Below are 15,994 nucleotides of genomic sequence, written 5' to 3'. Positions count from 1 at the left end.
CAAGGCCTTTTCTGCTTCTCACACTGCCCCACCAGTAAGCAGGCCGGGGGTTCGTGAGAAGCCGGGGGGAGATATGGTCAGGACGGTGGACCCCGACAGACCAAAGGGGTATCCCACACCACGATGTCATGCTCAGCATAGAAAGCTGGGGGAAGAGAGGAAAGGGGGGGACGTTCGGAGGGACAGTGTTGGTCTTCCTGAGTCACCATCACGTATGATGGAGCCCTGCTTTCCTGGAGATGGCTGAACGCCTGCCTGCCGATGGGAAGGAGCAAATGAATTCCTTGTTTTGCTTTGCTTGCGTGTGCGGCTTTGGCTTTCTGATTAAACTGTCTTTATCTCAACCCACGAGTTTTCTCACTTTTATTCTTCTGATTCTCTCCCCCATCCCACCAGGGGGGAGTGAGCGAGCGGCTGGGTGGGGCTTAGCTGCCTGCCGGGTTAATAAAGCATGACAAGTGCCATGGCAGAGGAAGGAGAATGAAGAAGAAAGAACAAACAAACAAACAAACAAACAAACAAATCAAAGTTCACGTTGATCTTAAAATGTTTACAAGATGAGATGACTGATCAAGTAAAACAATACAAAATATAATGGCATAATAAATGTATAAGGATATTTTCTTAGAAATGCAAGCAAGTATTGCCAAGAAATGTCAGTAAATGTTTTAATGACACTGTTCTCCTGAGGTGAATGTCTCAGAGTATAACTGTTTTCCCTCTGTTTTTATTATAGTCTTATATCCTGCATTATAATAATTTATCATGTCATTAGACTCTAATATCTTAAATTCTTCAATAAGTTACACTTGGAGGCACGATGTATTTCCACACAGAAATAGAAGCAGGGCTAGGATGCGATTTTACTAAACAGTCAAAACTTCTGACTACCTTTGCTTAAATTAATACCTGGTGTTAAAGGAGAAGCCGCTGCCCAAGCATTCGCACACCATTCAGGGAGTCGCACACACACCGCCCGACACTTTAACTGCTAGGGCCGGAGTCCCTTTGCAGCGGGCAGCTCCGCTGAGCTCACGGGTGCCCCTCTCCCACTCCTCGCTCACACACCCACTCACCTTTGGGCGCTTTCTCTCCCCTCAGGCTCGGCCCTAGGTTTCCCTGAAGCAGAGTCTCTGACATGACCTACACCAGACAAATTTATGGAGTGGTACAGCGGGGTGCCTCGAACAAAGAAATCCCTGGGCAATTATACCCTTACAATTTAAGTTCCCCTCCTCTCACGAGACGGTTCGGTCCGATAGCAGTATTTGGGTCTGGGGGCTTCTTGTTCCTCACTGGATCCCTTCTCTGTCTCCAGGCAGGACATGCCTTTTCTTATCTTAATGGATGCAGCTTCTGCTGATGGTTGTGGCTACCTTATCTTTCTGGTTTGCACCGGTTTCAGGGCCTTCCTTCACGTAGGTAAGTGAAAGTTCAATATATGGCCAGCGTATCTAGGTGAAAGTTCACAGCTCGCAGCCTCAGCCTTTAATATGCCTTGCTACTAATGCTACGTATTGGATTCTGTTTGAGCTAGAAAGTGACTGCTACAACACTGGAACACTACCCACACTATGAATTGCTTTTGTTCTTGTCAGGGAAATTTCTACCTCTATCATTTCAAATTAATAATCTCTTTATCTGATGTTATTGTACATATTTTCTGCCCACTACTGGCTTATTTAAACTATAATCAAAAGCAAAGCATGCTGCAGACAATTACCTACAGTAAGTGTTCAGGCAGAAGAAGATACCCTACAAACAACGGAAGGACGTTCTGTAACGCTCTGCATGGCTATGTTATTTATATTCAGCATACGAGAAAATAAAGCCTGCCAGAACAATATGAATGCCATTTAGTTACACTCACATAGTATAGTCAGGAAAAAGAGGAAATTTTACAGGGCTCTTCCGTATGGCCTTTCTGAATTAATACAATTTGAATAAGCAAAAAGCCCCAAAAATCTTCTACAAAAATCTACTACAAATCTATATTTTCCTGATTTCTAGGCACAGGTAAGAGTTAACACTGATTTTTGGATGCTGCCTATTTTTCATACGGGCAACCTGTCCCACTAATGTTGAGGTTTACTCGCTCCATTGACATCAGTGGCAGTTTGTCCATCAAGTGACAGAAGAGTACATTCCTAACACTAAAATACAGAAGTGGTCAGACTAAGACAAAGGCTGACAACTGTGAAGTCCCTTATGGGTATTAAAACCCAAAGACGACATGCTGAAGATACTAGAGATTTTTTTGTTTGTTTTTTGTTTTTTTCCTAGATAACTGCTAGGTTATCAAGGAGTCTTTGCATATGAAGAACTTAGGAAAATATAATCTTGACAAATAAGTTTCCTTCGATGGGGCAGTTACTTCGACAGAAACGACTAGTTCCTTCCAAAAGGGCAGGTGAGTATGCCTGAGGTGATACTTTACTCCAGAGTTTGCATCCTGAGTAAAGAGATAGACCATGCCATGATGCTCTCCAGGCAGTAACAGGGTATGGACAAGGCTGGTCCACTCCAGAGGTATTAACCCTAAATAACATGGACACGAGCCACGTTTCTTTAGCTGGTCTCTAGACTTTGGCACAAAGGCAGTATATCACAAATAAAAGGATTCAGGAACAGACCAGAACACTGTCAAGACCTGAAAACTAGTGAAATGCTGGAAAGCTCAGTACAGCTGGGAAGTCTTGACACTATTTGAACAGCTATGTGTTACAGGAAGATGCTAAAATTGTTGTGCACCATTCCCATCACCAGATGTCAGTACACAATTGAGTTTTTAATGCCAGCAGAATAACCTGGCAAACTTCTTTGTGCTCTGGGCACAGAATATGAGTGCCCAAAAGACATTAGAAAAGGTCAATCTGTGTTTTAGATTTAAATATTTTTACTGAACCTGTTGTTATGCCTTCATAGCCTAAAGCTGTATGTTTAATAACAGAGCACATTTTAAGCTGTAACAAGTTTCAAGTTAAATTACCTGTTCTAAACCAGTCGAGTTACAGTGGTTTATTACAGAAGCCTACAACTTCAATTATCTTCTGCTTTGCTATCTTTGCATCACCTCTTTGTAGCACTCTAGTTAAACGTCAACATGCAATAGCAAGTATTTTTAAAAATAAGCAGGCAATTAGAAAACATACCAAATTTATTAACTCTATTATTTATTTAAAAGCATTTTACATTACTCTCTGCCTATGATGCACATTCTCTGTACTTCTCCTGAAATAAATAGGCATAATCCTGCAAACTATGGCTGCTTTTATTCCTGTCCATCTTCTTTCACTGACTGCCCATTACCTCAATGATTCATTGTGTTTGCTGACTCTCTCATGATAGTGAAGAAACCGCTCACCTAAATATCTAGCGTAATGAGTCTCAGACAAATCTGGCCACAGCAAATTAAGGCCAGTAGCAGTTTTTATGTTTACATTCAAACTACTTATGACTTAATAAGAATACATTTTGGTGTGGTGACCTGTCATGAAATCCCAGGTGGATATTCCAGAGCAGCTTATTTGGACTCCATTTCAGAGCAGAGTTGATCCATTCTGAGGAACAGAACTGCACAGCTACTGAGACACATATACCCAAGAACTCGTCCACACTTCAAAATGCTACGTAACAAAAACCTTCTGTCGAGTCACCATTTCAAAAATGTACCTGCTCTGAATTCTACAGCACAAGATCTGAATTTCCATCGCTGAATACTAATACATATTTATCATAATTTTTATTTGATTTTTTTATATACAGTACAGCTTTTTACTGCAGAATTTGTTAGCAGATGTTTAACCTAGGAGTCATTTGGAAGGGATAGACTTTAAAGAGTAACTTAGAGGAAGAAAGGAAAGGTTAAAATAAAGATTTGTGGCAGACTAAATGGCAGATGGCTTTCAGTCATGAGTAACAGCAAAACACATACGGAGTAGCTACTAATTTGGGTGGGGAGATGAAGATAACAAAAAGGGAGGACACCGAAAGGGAGGTAGGAGGCAGAGTAAATGAAGAAGGAGATAGATCAAGCAAATACATAGCACCTTTAAAAAACAGTATCATAGAGCACGTACGAAGCTGTAATTTCTGAAAGCTTCTTATTGTCACTGTAAAAGGCATACTAAATCCATCTCACAGATCAGAAGACTAAGGCTTACAGGTATGAAGAGGCCTGAGATGACTTTCAGTCATTTGTTTACATAAATACAAGAAAATAAATACAAGAAAAGAAATGTGAACTGGAGGACGGTAAGTTTCTTACTTGGTAAAGTAAAAAAGTAAGTTTTTTACTTGGTAAAAGCGAAGTTAGTTAAATTGCACTACAGAGTCTAATCGTCCTACTAAATTACCTAGAGTAAATAAATAAAAGCCAAGCAAATTGTATTTACCAGAGTGTTTCAATTTGAAACGTACATTTAACAAAAAAAAAAAAAAGGAATGTATCAGGAGCTATTATTTATTATTTCTGGTTTTAATTCTTCTTTGGAACACATTATTTTTTCCTGTTTTCTTAGCTTTATGCCTTCCAGTTAGTTATTAAGCCTGGCTATACTTGATGGAATTGATACCTCAGTCATTATAGCTGGCTACTTTAGTTAATCCTTGTAGTATTTCCTGTATTACACATAGTAGCTCTGCAATAGTCAACTAACTATAGGCATGTGTTTCCTATGTGTTAGGAAACACAGCCTACAATCAGAATTGAAATGTTTTGCAATATTTTAGAGAAAGACAGTACAAGCAAAACAGTAACACATGACATTGACATAACTCATTAGCACCAACTACCCTGACACTTTTGCCTAATTTATTAGTGTTTGGTTTGAAAGCTGCCTGCCTCTTATGCTGATAAACAACTGATGTGAAGTTGATGAGTTTTACGCATTCTCAATCTACAAAGCAGTCTGTGACTCCACAGCTACATAAGCCTTACAAAACTGGCTGGGGGTACATAAGCCTGGGGAAAAAACAGCAAAGATCATATATCTTTTAATAGGTATTGTTATAATACTTCACCTTCCCATCATTACTATGAAGAATTTACTCAATTATCATCAATTCTGTACTCACCAACTCATATATTAAAACATGTCAGTCTCCAGCAACGCTACATGCAATGAATAAAGTATCAATTTTGTGAGCTCTGAGTAGCTGTCTGTTTTATAAGAATAAAGAACCGTATGCATATCCATAATGCACATTACAATGCCAAACTCCAGGCTGTGTTAATTCTCATCTATAGATAGGTAAAGACTTTGTGGAAGCTGGGGTTTTGCAATGAGCTTGCTGAAAGAATAAAAGAATGGAGGTAGGAACACACATCAGCAAACACCTACAGTTTAAAGAGCTACTACTAGTATGGATGTCTATCTACTGCCAGAAAGAGAAAAAGCCTTTTTGTTTGCAAAGATGTAAGGTACTCACTTCATGGAGGTGACTGAAAGGGAATAAAACATTTTTTTGACAATTTAACACCTCAAAAACAATTGGGGAAAAAAAACCACCAAAGAACCCACTGACAGAAATGTGAGAGACTGATAGTGATCATAGATATTCCTACCTATACATCTGCAGGTGCAGGAATGGCTGACCAGACTGGAAATATTTGAAGCATCTCTGAACAAGCATCAGTAGAAAAGTGACATGCAGCAACAGGATTATTTGAGTCACGTGAGCATTTTGGAATATAAGGCACCAAGTATCATGAAACAGTTGTGAATATGAGCATCCCCAGAAGGACCGAGTAGCTCTGAGACCATGGGATTTGCTTGATTCTGGAAAAACATGGAAATTGCGGTAACAGGACAGGGAGAAAGGACTGAGGTGCTGACATAGCATACAGTTAGAATATGCTCTAACTGAGCATACTCAGAATATGCTCTAAGAGAAAAATATTAAAATATTAAGAGAGTAAGAGTAAAATATGAAGATATTATTCTGAAACATTACTTAACCAACATTTCTTTAACAACAGAAGGGCTATAATGCATAACTGAAAGATTTTTGTTCAGACTGTCACAACTGTACAACAGATTCTTACTGAAGACAACTGCCAGGGCATAACATCAAAAAGCAAACAAACAAAAACCCCAAACTGTTCCTCTTAAAATTTATTTTTAAATAAAAAAGACAGTAAAGAAATATTCCTTCCACTCTATCAGATCCATCAAAGTTTCAAAATAGAGGTGGCATCTGTGAGGTGTTTTGGTTTTGATTAAAGGTGTTTAATTATTGACTCATTGAATACTGTGAAGAAAAGACTCCTGCCAATGCAGCGTCAGCAACAGTTTATACAGCTACAGCAGACATACACGTCCTCTTTGGTATGAAGGTTTCATAATCTGATCTATTCCAAACATCAGGTATTTAATTAAATTGTTATTGGTTGCTCTCAAAAGTTTTATTTACCGCCACTGCAGTAATAAGTGCCTTTATGAGTTTATTATTCTTGATTACAGGTTCTTTTGAAAGCGCAGAATTTTCCTCCTCTGAGGATTCAAACATAAGAAACCATCAAGAATGCTGAAATACAATATCCACAGCTGACCTCTATGTGGAAATTTATTTCATGATATTTTGATTGATGGCACAGACGTCAGAAATAAGCACTTAGTAAAAACTGTGTTGTTCTGCTGTTTTGCCAGGAATATATGGCAAAACAAATACTCAATAAAACACCCACAGGCCGTGCTATAATATCGCACTACATAGAAACTATTTACAGAACTAATAACCCAAAACATCGACAGGATGATCCTGCTGTGTTGCCCTATGGATAAATATTGATAAGCTTAGGACAGAATGAGCACTGACCATGGGTATCTCGGTTTGGCTTCAACACTCCACAGTCTGACATTTGTAACTAACTCTTATGGCTAAATTTGTGCTCCATGTAAGGGAAAGGCAGCCCCAAATCAGCCAGCTTCAGCAAAGAAAAAGCCCTTACTGTGAACAGCTGAGGCTTTGCCTGTTTCACAGATGTTGGGGCAAATCTGTGTTGCTTTATCCCACACATTCTTATCTCCACAAGCTAAAATTGTGCAAATCAGCTGTCATGATTGCTTTGCTTTAAATACTATGCTAATGAAGCTAAGGACTAATTCCGTTTTCAGACTGGAATTTCATTTTAAAAGCCAGGACAGGAAAAAAGTTCGGGAGTTGTAACTTTAAAATTGTGTGGAAAATGAAATTCCAATCAGAAGAACACACAACATAAAAATTATTTCACCAAATAACTGCCACTAACTTTAATCATCCTTCACTAATAGTATACATGTATTCGTAATGCCTCTACATTAAACTACAAACAAGAATTACAATGAACATAAAATTCTGAGAGTTTAATTAGTGAAAAGTTTTTACCAGAAACAATAGTGGCTTGAATCTACAAACACACCACCATGTATCTGGAGAGACCTTAACGTACATTAAGACTTGCACTGTGCATTCCACTATGAAACAAAGTTTATCAAAAAAATGTGGATTTGAATATTTTTCTTCTCAGAGAAGTATATACCTTGATGAAAACTGCAAGTAGCCCCACATGAGTAAAATTTAACGCTACAACAGGAATGCCCATCCATAATGGAACCACAACAAACCAAACACAGACAATCTTCAAATAAGGGCCCCTCTGATAATAATTTCTCATTGTTAGTGAAGAACTCATGATACAAATCATTCCATATACTTTGAATTCCACCTTTTGTAAAGAGTAAAAACTTCCCCCTCTCTTTTTTTAGTGTAAGGAAGTGTTGTCATTAATATCATTAGCAAAAGACGGGTGGAGAAAATTAGGGTATTGCAACATTAATAAACTTTTTATTTCTGCTTATGAACTGAGTGCTTAGTCTCCTGTGAAGACAACTCATAAACACTTGAAAACAAGGCTTAAGACAGCATAGTTTTTTTTAGCATTCACTTCTGTGAAGTGAAATGGTATCCGTTTATACAACTTTAGCAATAATAGGAATGGTTTTCATTTCTCCTGTTGTCATACCAGCACTGTTTTTGGGGGGGTTATTTTATGATTTTTTCAATTCAGAACTGCCACCTGGAATTGACCAACCTCTAAAGCTTCGTTTTTTCCATTCATTGTTGATTACAGTCATGATCTCGGTAAGTTAACTTTCTTAAAACTGGGGATCTCACTTTTATTTTGGTAGGATATTTGGGAGCTGGAAGATAATGGCTTAAGAAAAAAAAGCAAAGAAGCAGCAGTAATTCACCCCCCTGAAGCATGTAAGCATTGTTATATGAACCAAATCATGTTAAATTAACTCATAAAAGTGATATGACTAATCTTAAAAGCTTATTTAGATTTTTCAGTGCACCTGTCAAATTGCAACCACTTTACATTGGAAAACTGTTTCACATGAAAATTAAAAAAAATAATTATATGTACACTGTACATATTGAACTGCATGTACATATAATAACGCTATCTATTCAGAAGCAAGCCTACATTACTCCTCTTCACATTTGCTTCATTCTATATTTATTATCCACAATCATACCTATATATTCATAGATTTATATACACAGTGTACTATGAACAATAAAATAAATAAAAAATAGAAATGGATAGGAATGGCGAGGTCTTTCGTCTTGTGCGGCCAGTTCAGAAAGTAAGATATAGGCATATTTAAGAACAACGTGTTTAGGCTTCACTTATTGCTTAAAAGTGCCTTTGTGTTTGTGTATTTACTCACATGATAGTGAATTTAACATAATTCCAATATATCCATTTCCATTAACTCCATAACATAACGACAAAATGAAAAATCTTTCAAATGGGAAGTGGAAATGAATTATTATGAAAAAAACATAAAAATGGGGTATTTTCAGTTTCAAAAGTTTTGTCTATTTTTTCCAGTTCAAGATAATAGCAAACCTATTCCTTTTTACAGTTATGGGGTTGACAAGTCATTTCCTGACTGCAAGTGTTACAGAGTTAAAAAACTATCAAGCTGGAATTTGTTCCTTCCATCTCTAAAGTTGTATGATACTGTCAGCATCATAGAAACTTAGTACAGATTTTTAGAGAGAGAAAAAAAATCAAGATAAACTGAGTTCTTGGCGAGTGTGTTAAATCACCTTCTAGATCTACGTATGTTGGTCTTAAAACATCCATTCCCTTGGGCTAAAAGTGACCACTGAATTTGCTCCCTTACAGCAAACTATTTTGATACTGGACTTCAAACCAGTTGATTTTAAAGTTAAGACATTATGGTGCAGCTTGAATACAGTACGCCTCTTGTTTCCCACCAAACCTCTAAGTTTCTTCTTAGGGTAACAATTTACTTTGTACTTTTTCACGCAAAACATATAGTGTCTTTAATACATGAAATACTAAAATATTCTAAATTATTATCCTCTTTTCGTTATAGCTGTAAGAAATAGAAACAAATGCTATTTGTCTTCCTGACCATGCTATATGCCAGAGCCTATGATAATCCCATAGATTTTAGCAGAGCCTACTTTTATAAACTACGGTTCTAATCTGCTTTCATCACCCTCACACCCATAGTCACTTCTAACACTTATGTCAAAATCAAAGATTAGTCTTCTCCTTTCCCCCATATTTTCAGCTTAAATACATTTCTGATTATTTTTAGATTCACAAAAATGAACATGCAAAAACAAACAACGAGCAAGAGGACAACTGGCTATGCAGAATGGGGCTGACACATTACTTTTTGGCAATCTTCAGCAACATTTAATTCAATCAAAACTGCTCAATGATGTCTCAATAGTCACCATAACTCCCCTGAAGCACTGTCTCCAGTATCTCTTGAAATACAACACAGCAAAATAAATGCAAGATTTTTTTTTTTTAAATTACAGAGAGTTGGAACCTTTCCCACTAACCATTTGCCGAATTCTTTCTTTTCAACAGGGAAGGATTTTGGAGAAGCTAGGGATCTGCAGTGATTTAAGCTTATTCCGAGTTGTGCTAGATGGAATACCACCATGGAGAGATTCAAAACTGCTTATCAAAGATCTCAAAGTAGATGAGGTACCGTTGAGGATTTATCAGCCTAAATGGCCACCTACTGGCAAAAGAAGAGGAATACTATATTTTCATGGAGGCGCTGGCACATTTGGGAGCATTAGTAAGAAATCAGCAAGTTTTATTTTTAAAATCAAATCCAAACCTTTACATTTTTACCTTCAGACATGTGTCAGTCCATATCTCACCTGTCTTTCCTAATGACAATAGTCTTTGCAATCTCAATACTAACTGTAAAGCACCTTGCGGAATTAATAGTCTAGTGCAGAGCTAAGGGTAATCACATTTCTACTTCCTCTGGGCTACAGGGAAAGTTGATGAAAGCAGCTCTTAGCAGATCGGAGGCTTCTAAATCCAGAACTGTGACCCAGAATATGCCCAATCGTCTGTCAGCTAGCAGCAGGGGGACTCTGCTCCTCCTCCTGTTGAAGTTGTTCTGAGAAAGATTCAGTTTGCTGGGGCAGAGAAAGAGAGACCATTAAAACAAAACACATATGCTCAGGTCACTGGGAGGGAAGTTCAGCTCACAGGATGTTCTTGCACCTTAACTAATGGCTAGCTGAAAATAAGATATAGCAACAGTCCTGGAGTATGGGTTGGAATCCATGTCTCTTCCCTCCTTCTCTGTACTCCATCTTTTCTGGAAATGTAACTTAAAATCCTTTTAGGCTGATAGGGAACTCAGCCTAGATCTACTTCTGGAATAATTACAGTATCATGAAAATGGCAATGCTGTTGCTAAAAAGAATACATTCTGGCTTCATTCTTTGGAACAATGCTTTGGTTACTTCTCAAGGAGAGATTTTTAGTTTTGGATCTCAACTGGACTAAAGTGTTTCCTGTAAGCTTGGATAGGGCCTCAAAGCACAGAGTTTAAGATATACTTCTGTGCTCGGCACTCAACTTTTGTATAGAAACATTACAAAAGTCAGTGTTTCTCAACTCGCAGTCCATGCATCAAAGGAAGTCTAAAAGATATAACACGATCCACGAAAGAATTTAAAGAATACATTAAAAAAATTTGTAAATATATTCCCATTCATGCAAACAAGGAATCAAAGGAAAATATAAATAATAAATGAGCATTAAAAATAGAACCAGTTTGGGGGAGTTTGATTCTTGTGGTAACACTGCACAGAATATTTCTTTTTCAGAAAGGGAGACAAACCTTTGATCGTCTCAGTAGCTGCTGGCTCAGCCTCCTAACTGTTCTGGATCTCCCTCTGAGCAACCAAGTCTGTGTGTGCTTTGTCTGGAAGCCAAGGCACCTAACACGGAAATTTAGATTTCATTCCAGGAGTCAGACAGGGAAGTTTGTGGGTTTTGAATCCTTTACTGTTTCAAAGGGTAAGTCTCCACTGGCACTACATTATGCAGACTTCAGTTACCTGCAAATGAGTTTGAGAGTCTACCTGGCTTCCTTTAGCATCACGCAGAAACAATAACTTAACTTCTAGTAACTTTGGTCCCATTCTGCACTGTGGCAGAAATAATCTACCCTTGTTTTACCGCAGAGCCCGTTAGCCTGGGTAGAGTGTCAGGCTGACACTGGCTGTGATGCTTCTAGCGCTAGAGCTAGTTTGGGTGGCAGTGAGGACTCGAGAGAGAAGCCTCGATGATCTAAGTGAAAGGTGAATTCCTTTTGCTGGAAGAAAAAAAACCACACTGCAAAGTTGCATAGTTGTAGTTGTTCACAAGACAATTGCTGTTGCACAATCAGCATGCTGAGGGAGCTATATCACATACCATGCCTTAATATAATACCCATACTGATACGCTGAGTGTAGTACGTGACCTTTCATTTCCATTCTCGTTGGTACTTGGTAGCAGGAAAGCAAATAATGTAATGACAAGTTTTTAAAAGGACTTGGGGAATCTACATACCAGCAAGCCTGAAGTCTGCAACTAGCAAATTAGCAGAAGCTACAATGAAGAGCAGAATCAGCGGACAGATAAATATGACTTACTCCTTAAAATACATACAAATGGAAGTTGTGGTTCACAAATCAATGTAAGCTTTTTAAATGAGTCAGTAAATACATGAACAAAGGACACTGAGCTGATAAAACCTACTTTGATTTCCAAAAGAGTCTCTTAAAGAGGCTACACACCCATGACACAAGAGGGAAGGCCTTTCATTTGGATAAAAACTGATTAAAAGACAGAGAAAAGATGGGTTGTGAAAGGTTCCTGTGAGATTCCCATAAGGAGATCTGTGCTGGGACCTGTGCTAATCAATATATTCAAAAACGGAAAAGGCGGTGAAAGCTTGCCACACTAAGTCCTTCAAGGTAGTAAATAGATGGCTGAAAAACTGCAGAATGTCTTTATGATAGTAAAATCAAATGACAGGTGAAATGGCCTGTAGAGAAGTCAAACAGATGAACAAAGCATCCTAACTTTATAAATAAAACAATGGACTCTAAGCAGACTACTCCCTTGCAGGAAGAAGATCTTGGGATTATGGTAGAAAATTGCCTGAAAATGTTGACTTAGTGCACAGTAGCAGTCAAAAAGCAAATAAAATGCTAGGAATTATTATTACAAAAGGACAAAGCAGGAAACTTCTTTATGCCACTGTAATAAATCCATGGTGCATCTAAATGTAGTATACTGCTTATAGTTCTGGTTCCCATACCTCAAAAAGGATACAGCAGCACCGGAAAGACTCAGAGAGAGGCTGCATAGGTGAGAAAAGTGCTTCTGTACAGAGAATAAACTAATAGACTATGACTCTTCAAGCTGGAAAAGACAGATAAAGACAGATACACTAAAATCTAGTCTACAAAATCATGAGAAGCAAGAGAAGTTAAACAGGGCATAATCATCCACCATTTCTTACAGTACAAGAGTTAATGTCACCAAACGGAAGTAGCGAATGCCAGGTACACAATGAGCAAATAGAAATGGTTCTTTACACCTTTGTAAGCAAGCTATGGCATTCTTCACTGCACAAAGTTGTTAATATTAAAATCGTGGGTTCAAGAAGTGGTTCAAATAATTCAAGGAAGAAACATTAATCAAGGGCATTAAATATTAAGACACAGTTTCTGTCTCAAAGGAGTGCCCTGAGCCTCAATTTCCTGTATGCTTATTACTATATGCTTGTCCTCAGCTTATGCTTCCCCGTAGACATCTTTTGTTGACCACCAGCTCAGATGATACCAGCCTCGACAGACTTCTGGTTTTCCTAGTGTTACCATTCTTACGTGCTTATATTATGCCCTAACAGCCACTGATCAATAACCAGAAAATATGTTAACATGTAAAGACACGTTGCAGTGTGCATGTGCATGGCAGAAGTTACTCATCTGTCTCATGTTGCAGTGCCTTCCACAGAGCATATGTTCAAGGACCTATATTTTCATTTCAAAAGGATATTTTTAAAATATCATTTCTGATAAACTTTCTCCTTAGGAGCCTTTGAAAGAATATGCCGCTACATTGCCAAAAAATGCAACTCAGTGGTTGTGTCTGTTGGGTAAGTGCTACTTTTACATAGAAGTATTTATGGTAATACAGTTCACAGTTGAAAGATTTCTGAAAAATATGCTGAAAATATTTACTATTTTAGATTGTGCTCCCTATTTTTCGCTTTAGCCTTTCATTTAATTTAGAAATGTGCTTATAGGCAAAGTATTCTAAAATAGCTGTAACACCATTAGTTGTCTTTCCAATCTACACTAGTTAAACCCAAATATAATATTTAAAAATTAGAAAAAAGGCCTACATAACTATCATACCAGTCAATCATGAACCACGCAAATTACATTTTTATAATTACTTTGACAATAACTGCAATATCCTTGACATTTCAGTTATCGTTTGGCTCCTGAACACCCATACCCAGGGCAATATTGTGATTGTCTCAGTGCCACCTTATACTTTATGAGGAATTTAGAAGAGTATCACGTGGATCCTGCTCTCATCATCATTAGTGGTGACAGTTGTGGAGCTAATTTTGCTACGGTTATTTGCCAAATACTGCTGAATAAAAGAGATCTCCCAAAAGTACGTGCTCAGGTCTTACTTTATCCAGGACTACAGGGGCTAGATTTTCATTTGCCTTCCTATCAGCAGAATGCTTCAGTCCCCATGTTGTTTCGGAAGCTAGTTATCTACTTCTGTTTTCGTTACCTTAATAAAGAACCATCAGTTTTGGAAGATGTCCTACAAAACTGCCATGTTCCTGAGAGTATGAAACAGAAGTATAAAAAATGGATAAGTGCTGACATTATTCCTGACGAATTTAAGATTAGAGGCTACGTACCACAGAAATCCACTCTATATAAACCTGAAGTCCATGAAGCAACCAAGGAACTTCTAGCAATAACGTTTTCCCCACTTTTAGCTGAAGACTCCATTCTTTGCCAGCTCCCTGAAGCCTACATCGTGACCTGTGAGTTTGACGTACTTAGGGATGATGGACTGTTATACAAGAAGCGATTAGAGGACAATGGCGTTCAAGTGACCTGGTATCATTCTGAGAGTGGTTTCCATGGAATTTTAGCCTTTTTTGGCTATGGGATTTTTTCCTTTTTATCTGGAAAAAAGATAATGGATAGTACTGTGAATTATATAAACAGTTTATAAAAGTATTTTTCAGAACAAAGATGCAAGTCTTACATTATCCTTGGCGAATTTATACTTGGCAAAGAATGTAAACACATTTGATTTATGTTTTGGATTTTGACTGCATTTCATACTTTCTAATTTCTGCTTCTGCAGTGACTCTCAAAGAAATGTTAAGATTATTTAAAGCACCACCATTCTAGAAAACATTATTATAAAAGCACACCAATAAGCTCAAGATGCAAAAACGAGGCACCTGGCACATACTGTTTTATGTCAGATAGTGAAATTGCAGCTATGCATTTTAATTTCTAGAGTTACTTTGCACAAAGACCACACTTTGCTTGAAAAAGTGTAGTCAAAAGAAAGGCTCCTGTCTGAAGCAGAAGTTCTAAACTGGAACTAATATGGGTTTGATTTTGTTTGGAATCTCAGAAATGATATTTCGTTTTGGAACTCGATTCTTAAACTGGAATCCCTAAACTTTAATGATTGCGTACATGTTAGGGAAATGCAGAGGGGAGACTTCTTTTCCTTTTTTGTACTCTGTTTTTCTTTCAAGATTATCTTATGCTCAAGACTACCTGTTATGCTACCTGTTATGCTATGTTTGCTGAAAAAGTTCTGAAGATCACAGATGTAAGAAGGCAGAGAAGCACAACAGTATATTATCTTATCACTGTAATGCTGTGGCAATTTTGTGATGCTTTCAACAAAAAAAATAAAAAGTAGCACTTCAAATATTTCTGTTACAAGAGCAAGTTACATTTGCTAAACACATACTCACTGACAAACCTAAATGAACACCTCACAGTGAAAGGCACAATGCAACACCGGTGGACAGACACCACAATCTTGCTAATTCTACCTAGTCAAACCTGTGCTGGGCACGGTAATTAATTTACCAGACAACTGGACTATCCAAGACTATTGTATATAATCACATAACTGTGGAAACAATACAAACTGAAAGTCCAGAAACACTATTGGATGGGCTAATTTTTTTTTTAATCCGGACTTTTGCTGTTTTTAAACAAAATATTTCCTTCTACTTCAGAATATTTTATGATGACCATGTGCCCTATTAAAAACACTCAACTTCTCACTGGAAAAAATTAAGAAATTTCATTTTTATAAAGTTTTCTAACTAAAGTGACATAGTACTTTCCCTCCATCACTTACAATTTAGCTAAAAAAAAATTATAACATAGCTGCTTAATGAAGTTAGATTTTTACGTCTTTAATTTCCCTGGGAATTTGCAATTTCAACAATGTTCTGACATCCTAGTTGTTTGAAGAGTTACAGACTCAGATTCACAATTAATACCTCCAGCAGCATTTAAACTACAGCATCTCTACATTAGCACAATCCCATTCTACAGCAAGAACAACATAAAGCAGTTT

General features: G+C 37.5%; 1 protein-coding gene across 1 annotated transcript; it reads left to right on the top strand.

The window, feature by feature from the left end:
* The first annotated feature begins 7,890 nt into the window (after positions 1–7,890).
* Positions 7,891–15,074, top strand: LOC104009012 (arylacetamide deacetylase-like 4). The gene is made up of 4 exons (XM_009460965.2): positions 7,891–8,124; positions 9,905–10,121; positions 13,436–13,499; positions 13,837–15,074. The coding sequence occupies exons 1-4, from the start codon at positions 7,942–7,944 to the stop codon at positions 14,609–14,611; spliced, it is 1,239 nt and encodes a 412-aa protein (XP_009459240.1). The 5' UTR covers positions 7,891–7,941; the 3' UTR covers positions 14,612–15,074.
* Positions 15,075–15,994: the final 920 nt, after the last annotated feature.

The sequence above is a fragment of the Nipponia nippon genome, unplaced genomic scaffold, assembly GCF_047370975.1.
Source record: "Nipponia nippon isolate SJK-2023a ecotype South Korea unplaced genomic scaffold, ASM4737097v1 scaffold_19, whole genome shotgun sequence".
Lineage (NCBI taxonomy): Eukaryota > Metazoa > Chordata > Aves > Pelecaniformes > Threskiornithidae > Nipponia > Nipponia nippon.
This window is presented reverse-complemented; position numbering and strand designations above follow the sequence as displayed.

Excerpts from the sequence above, each read along its gene's own strand:
- LOC104009012 (XM_009460965.2), top strand. The coding sequence starts at position 7,942 with ATGGTATCCGTTTATACAACTTTAGCAATAATAGGAATGGTTTTCATT. Across the intron at positions 8,125-9,904 it reads TGATTACAGTCATGATCTCG|GGAAGGATTTTGGAGAAGCT; the intron begins GTAAGTTAACTT and ends TCTTTTCAACAG. Across the intron at positions 13,500-13,836 it reads TCAGTGGTTGTGTCTGTTGG|TTATCGTTTGGCTCCTGAAC; the intron begins GTAAGTGCTACT and ends TTGACATTTCAG.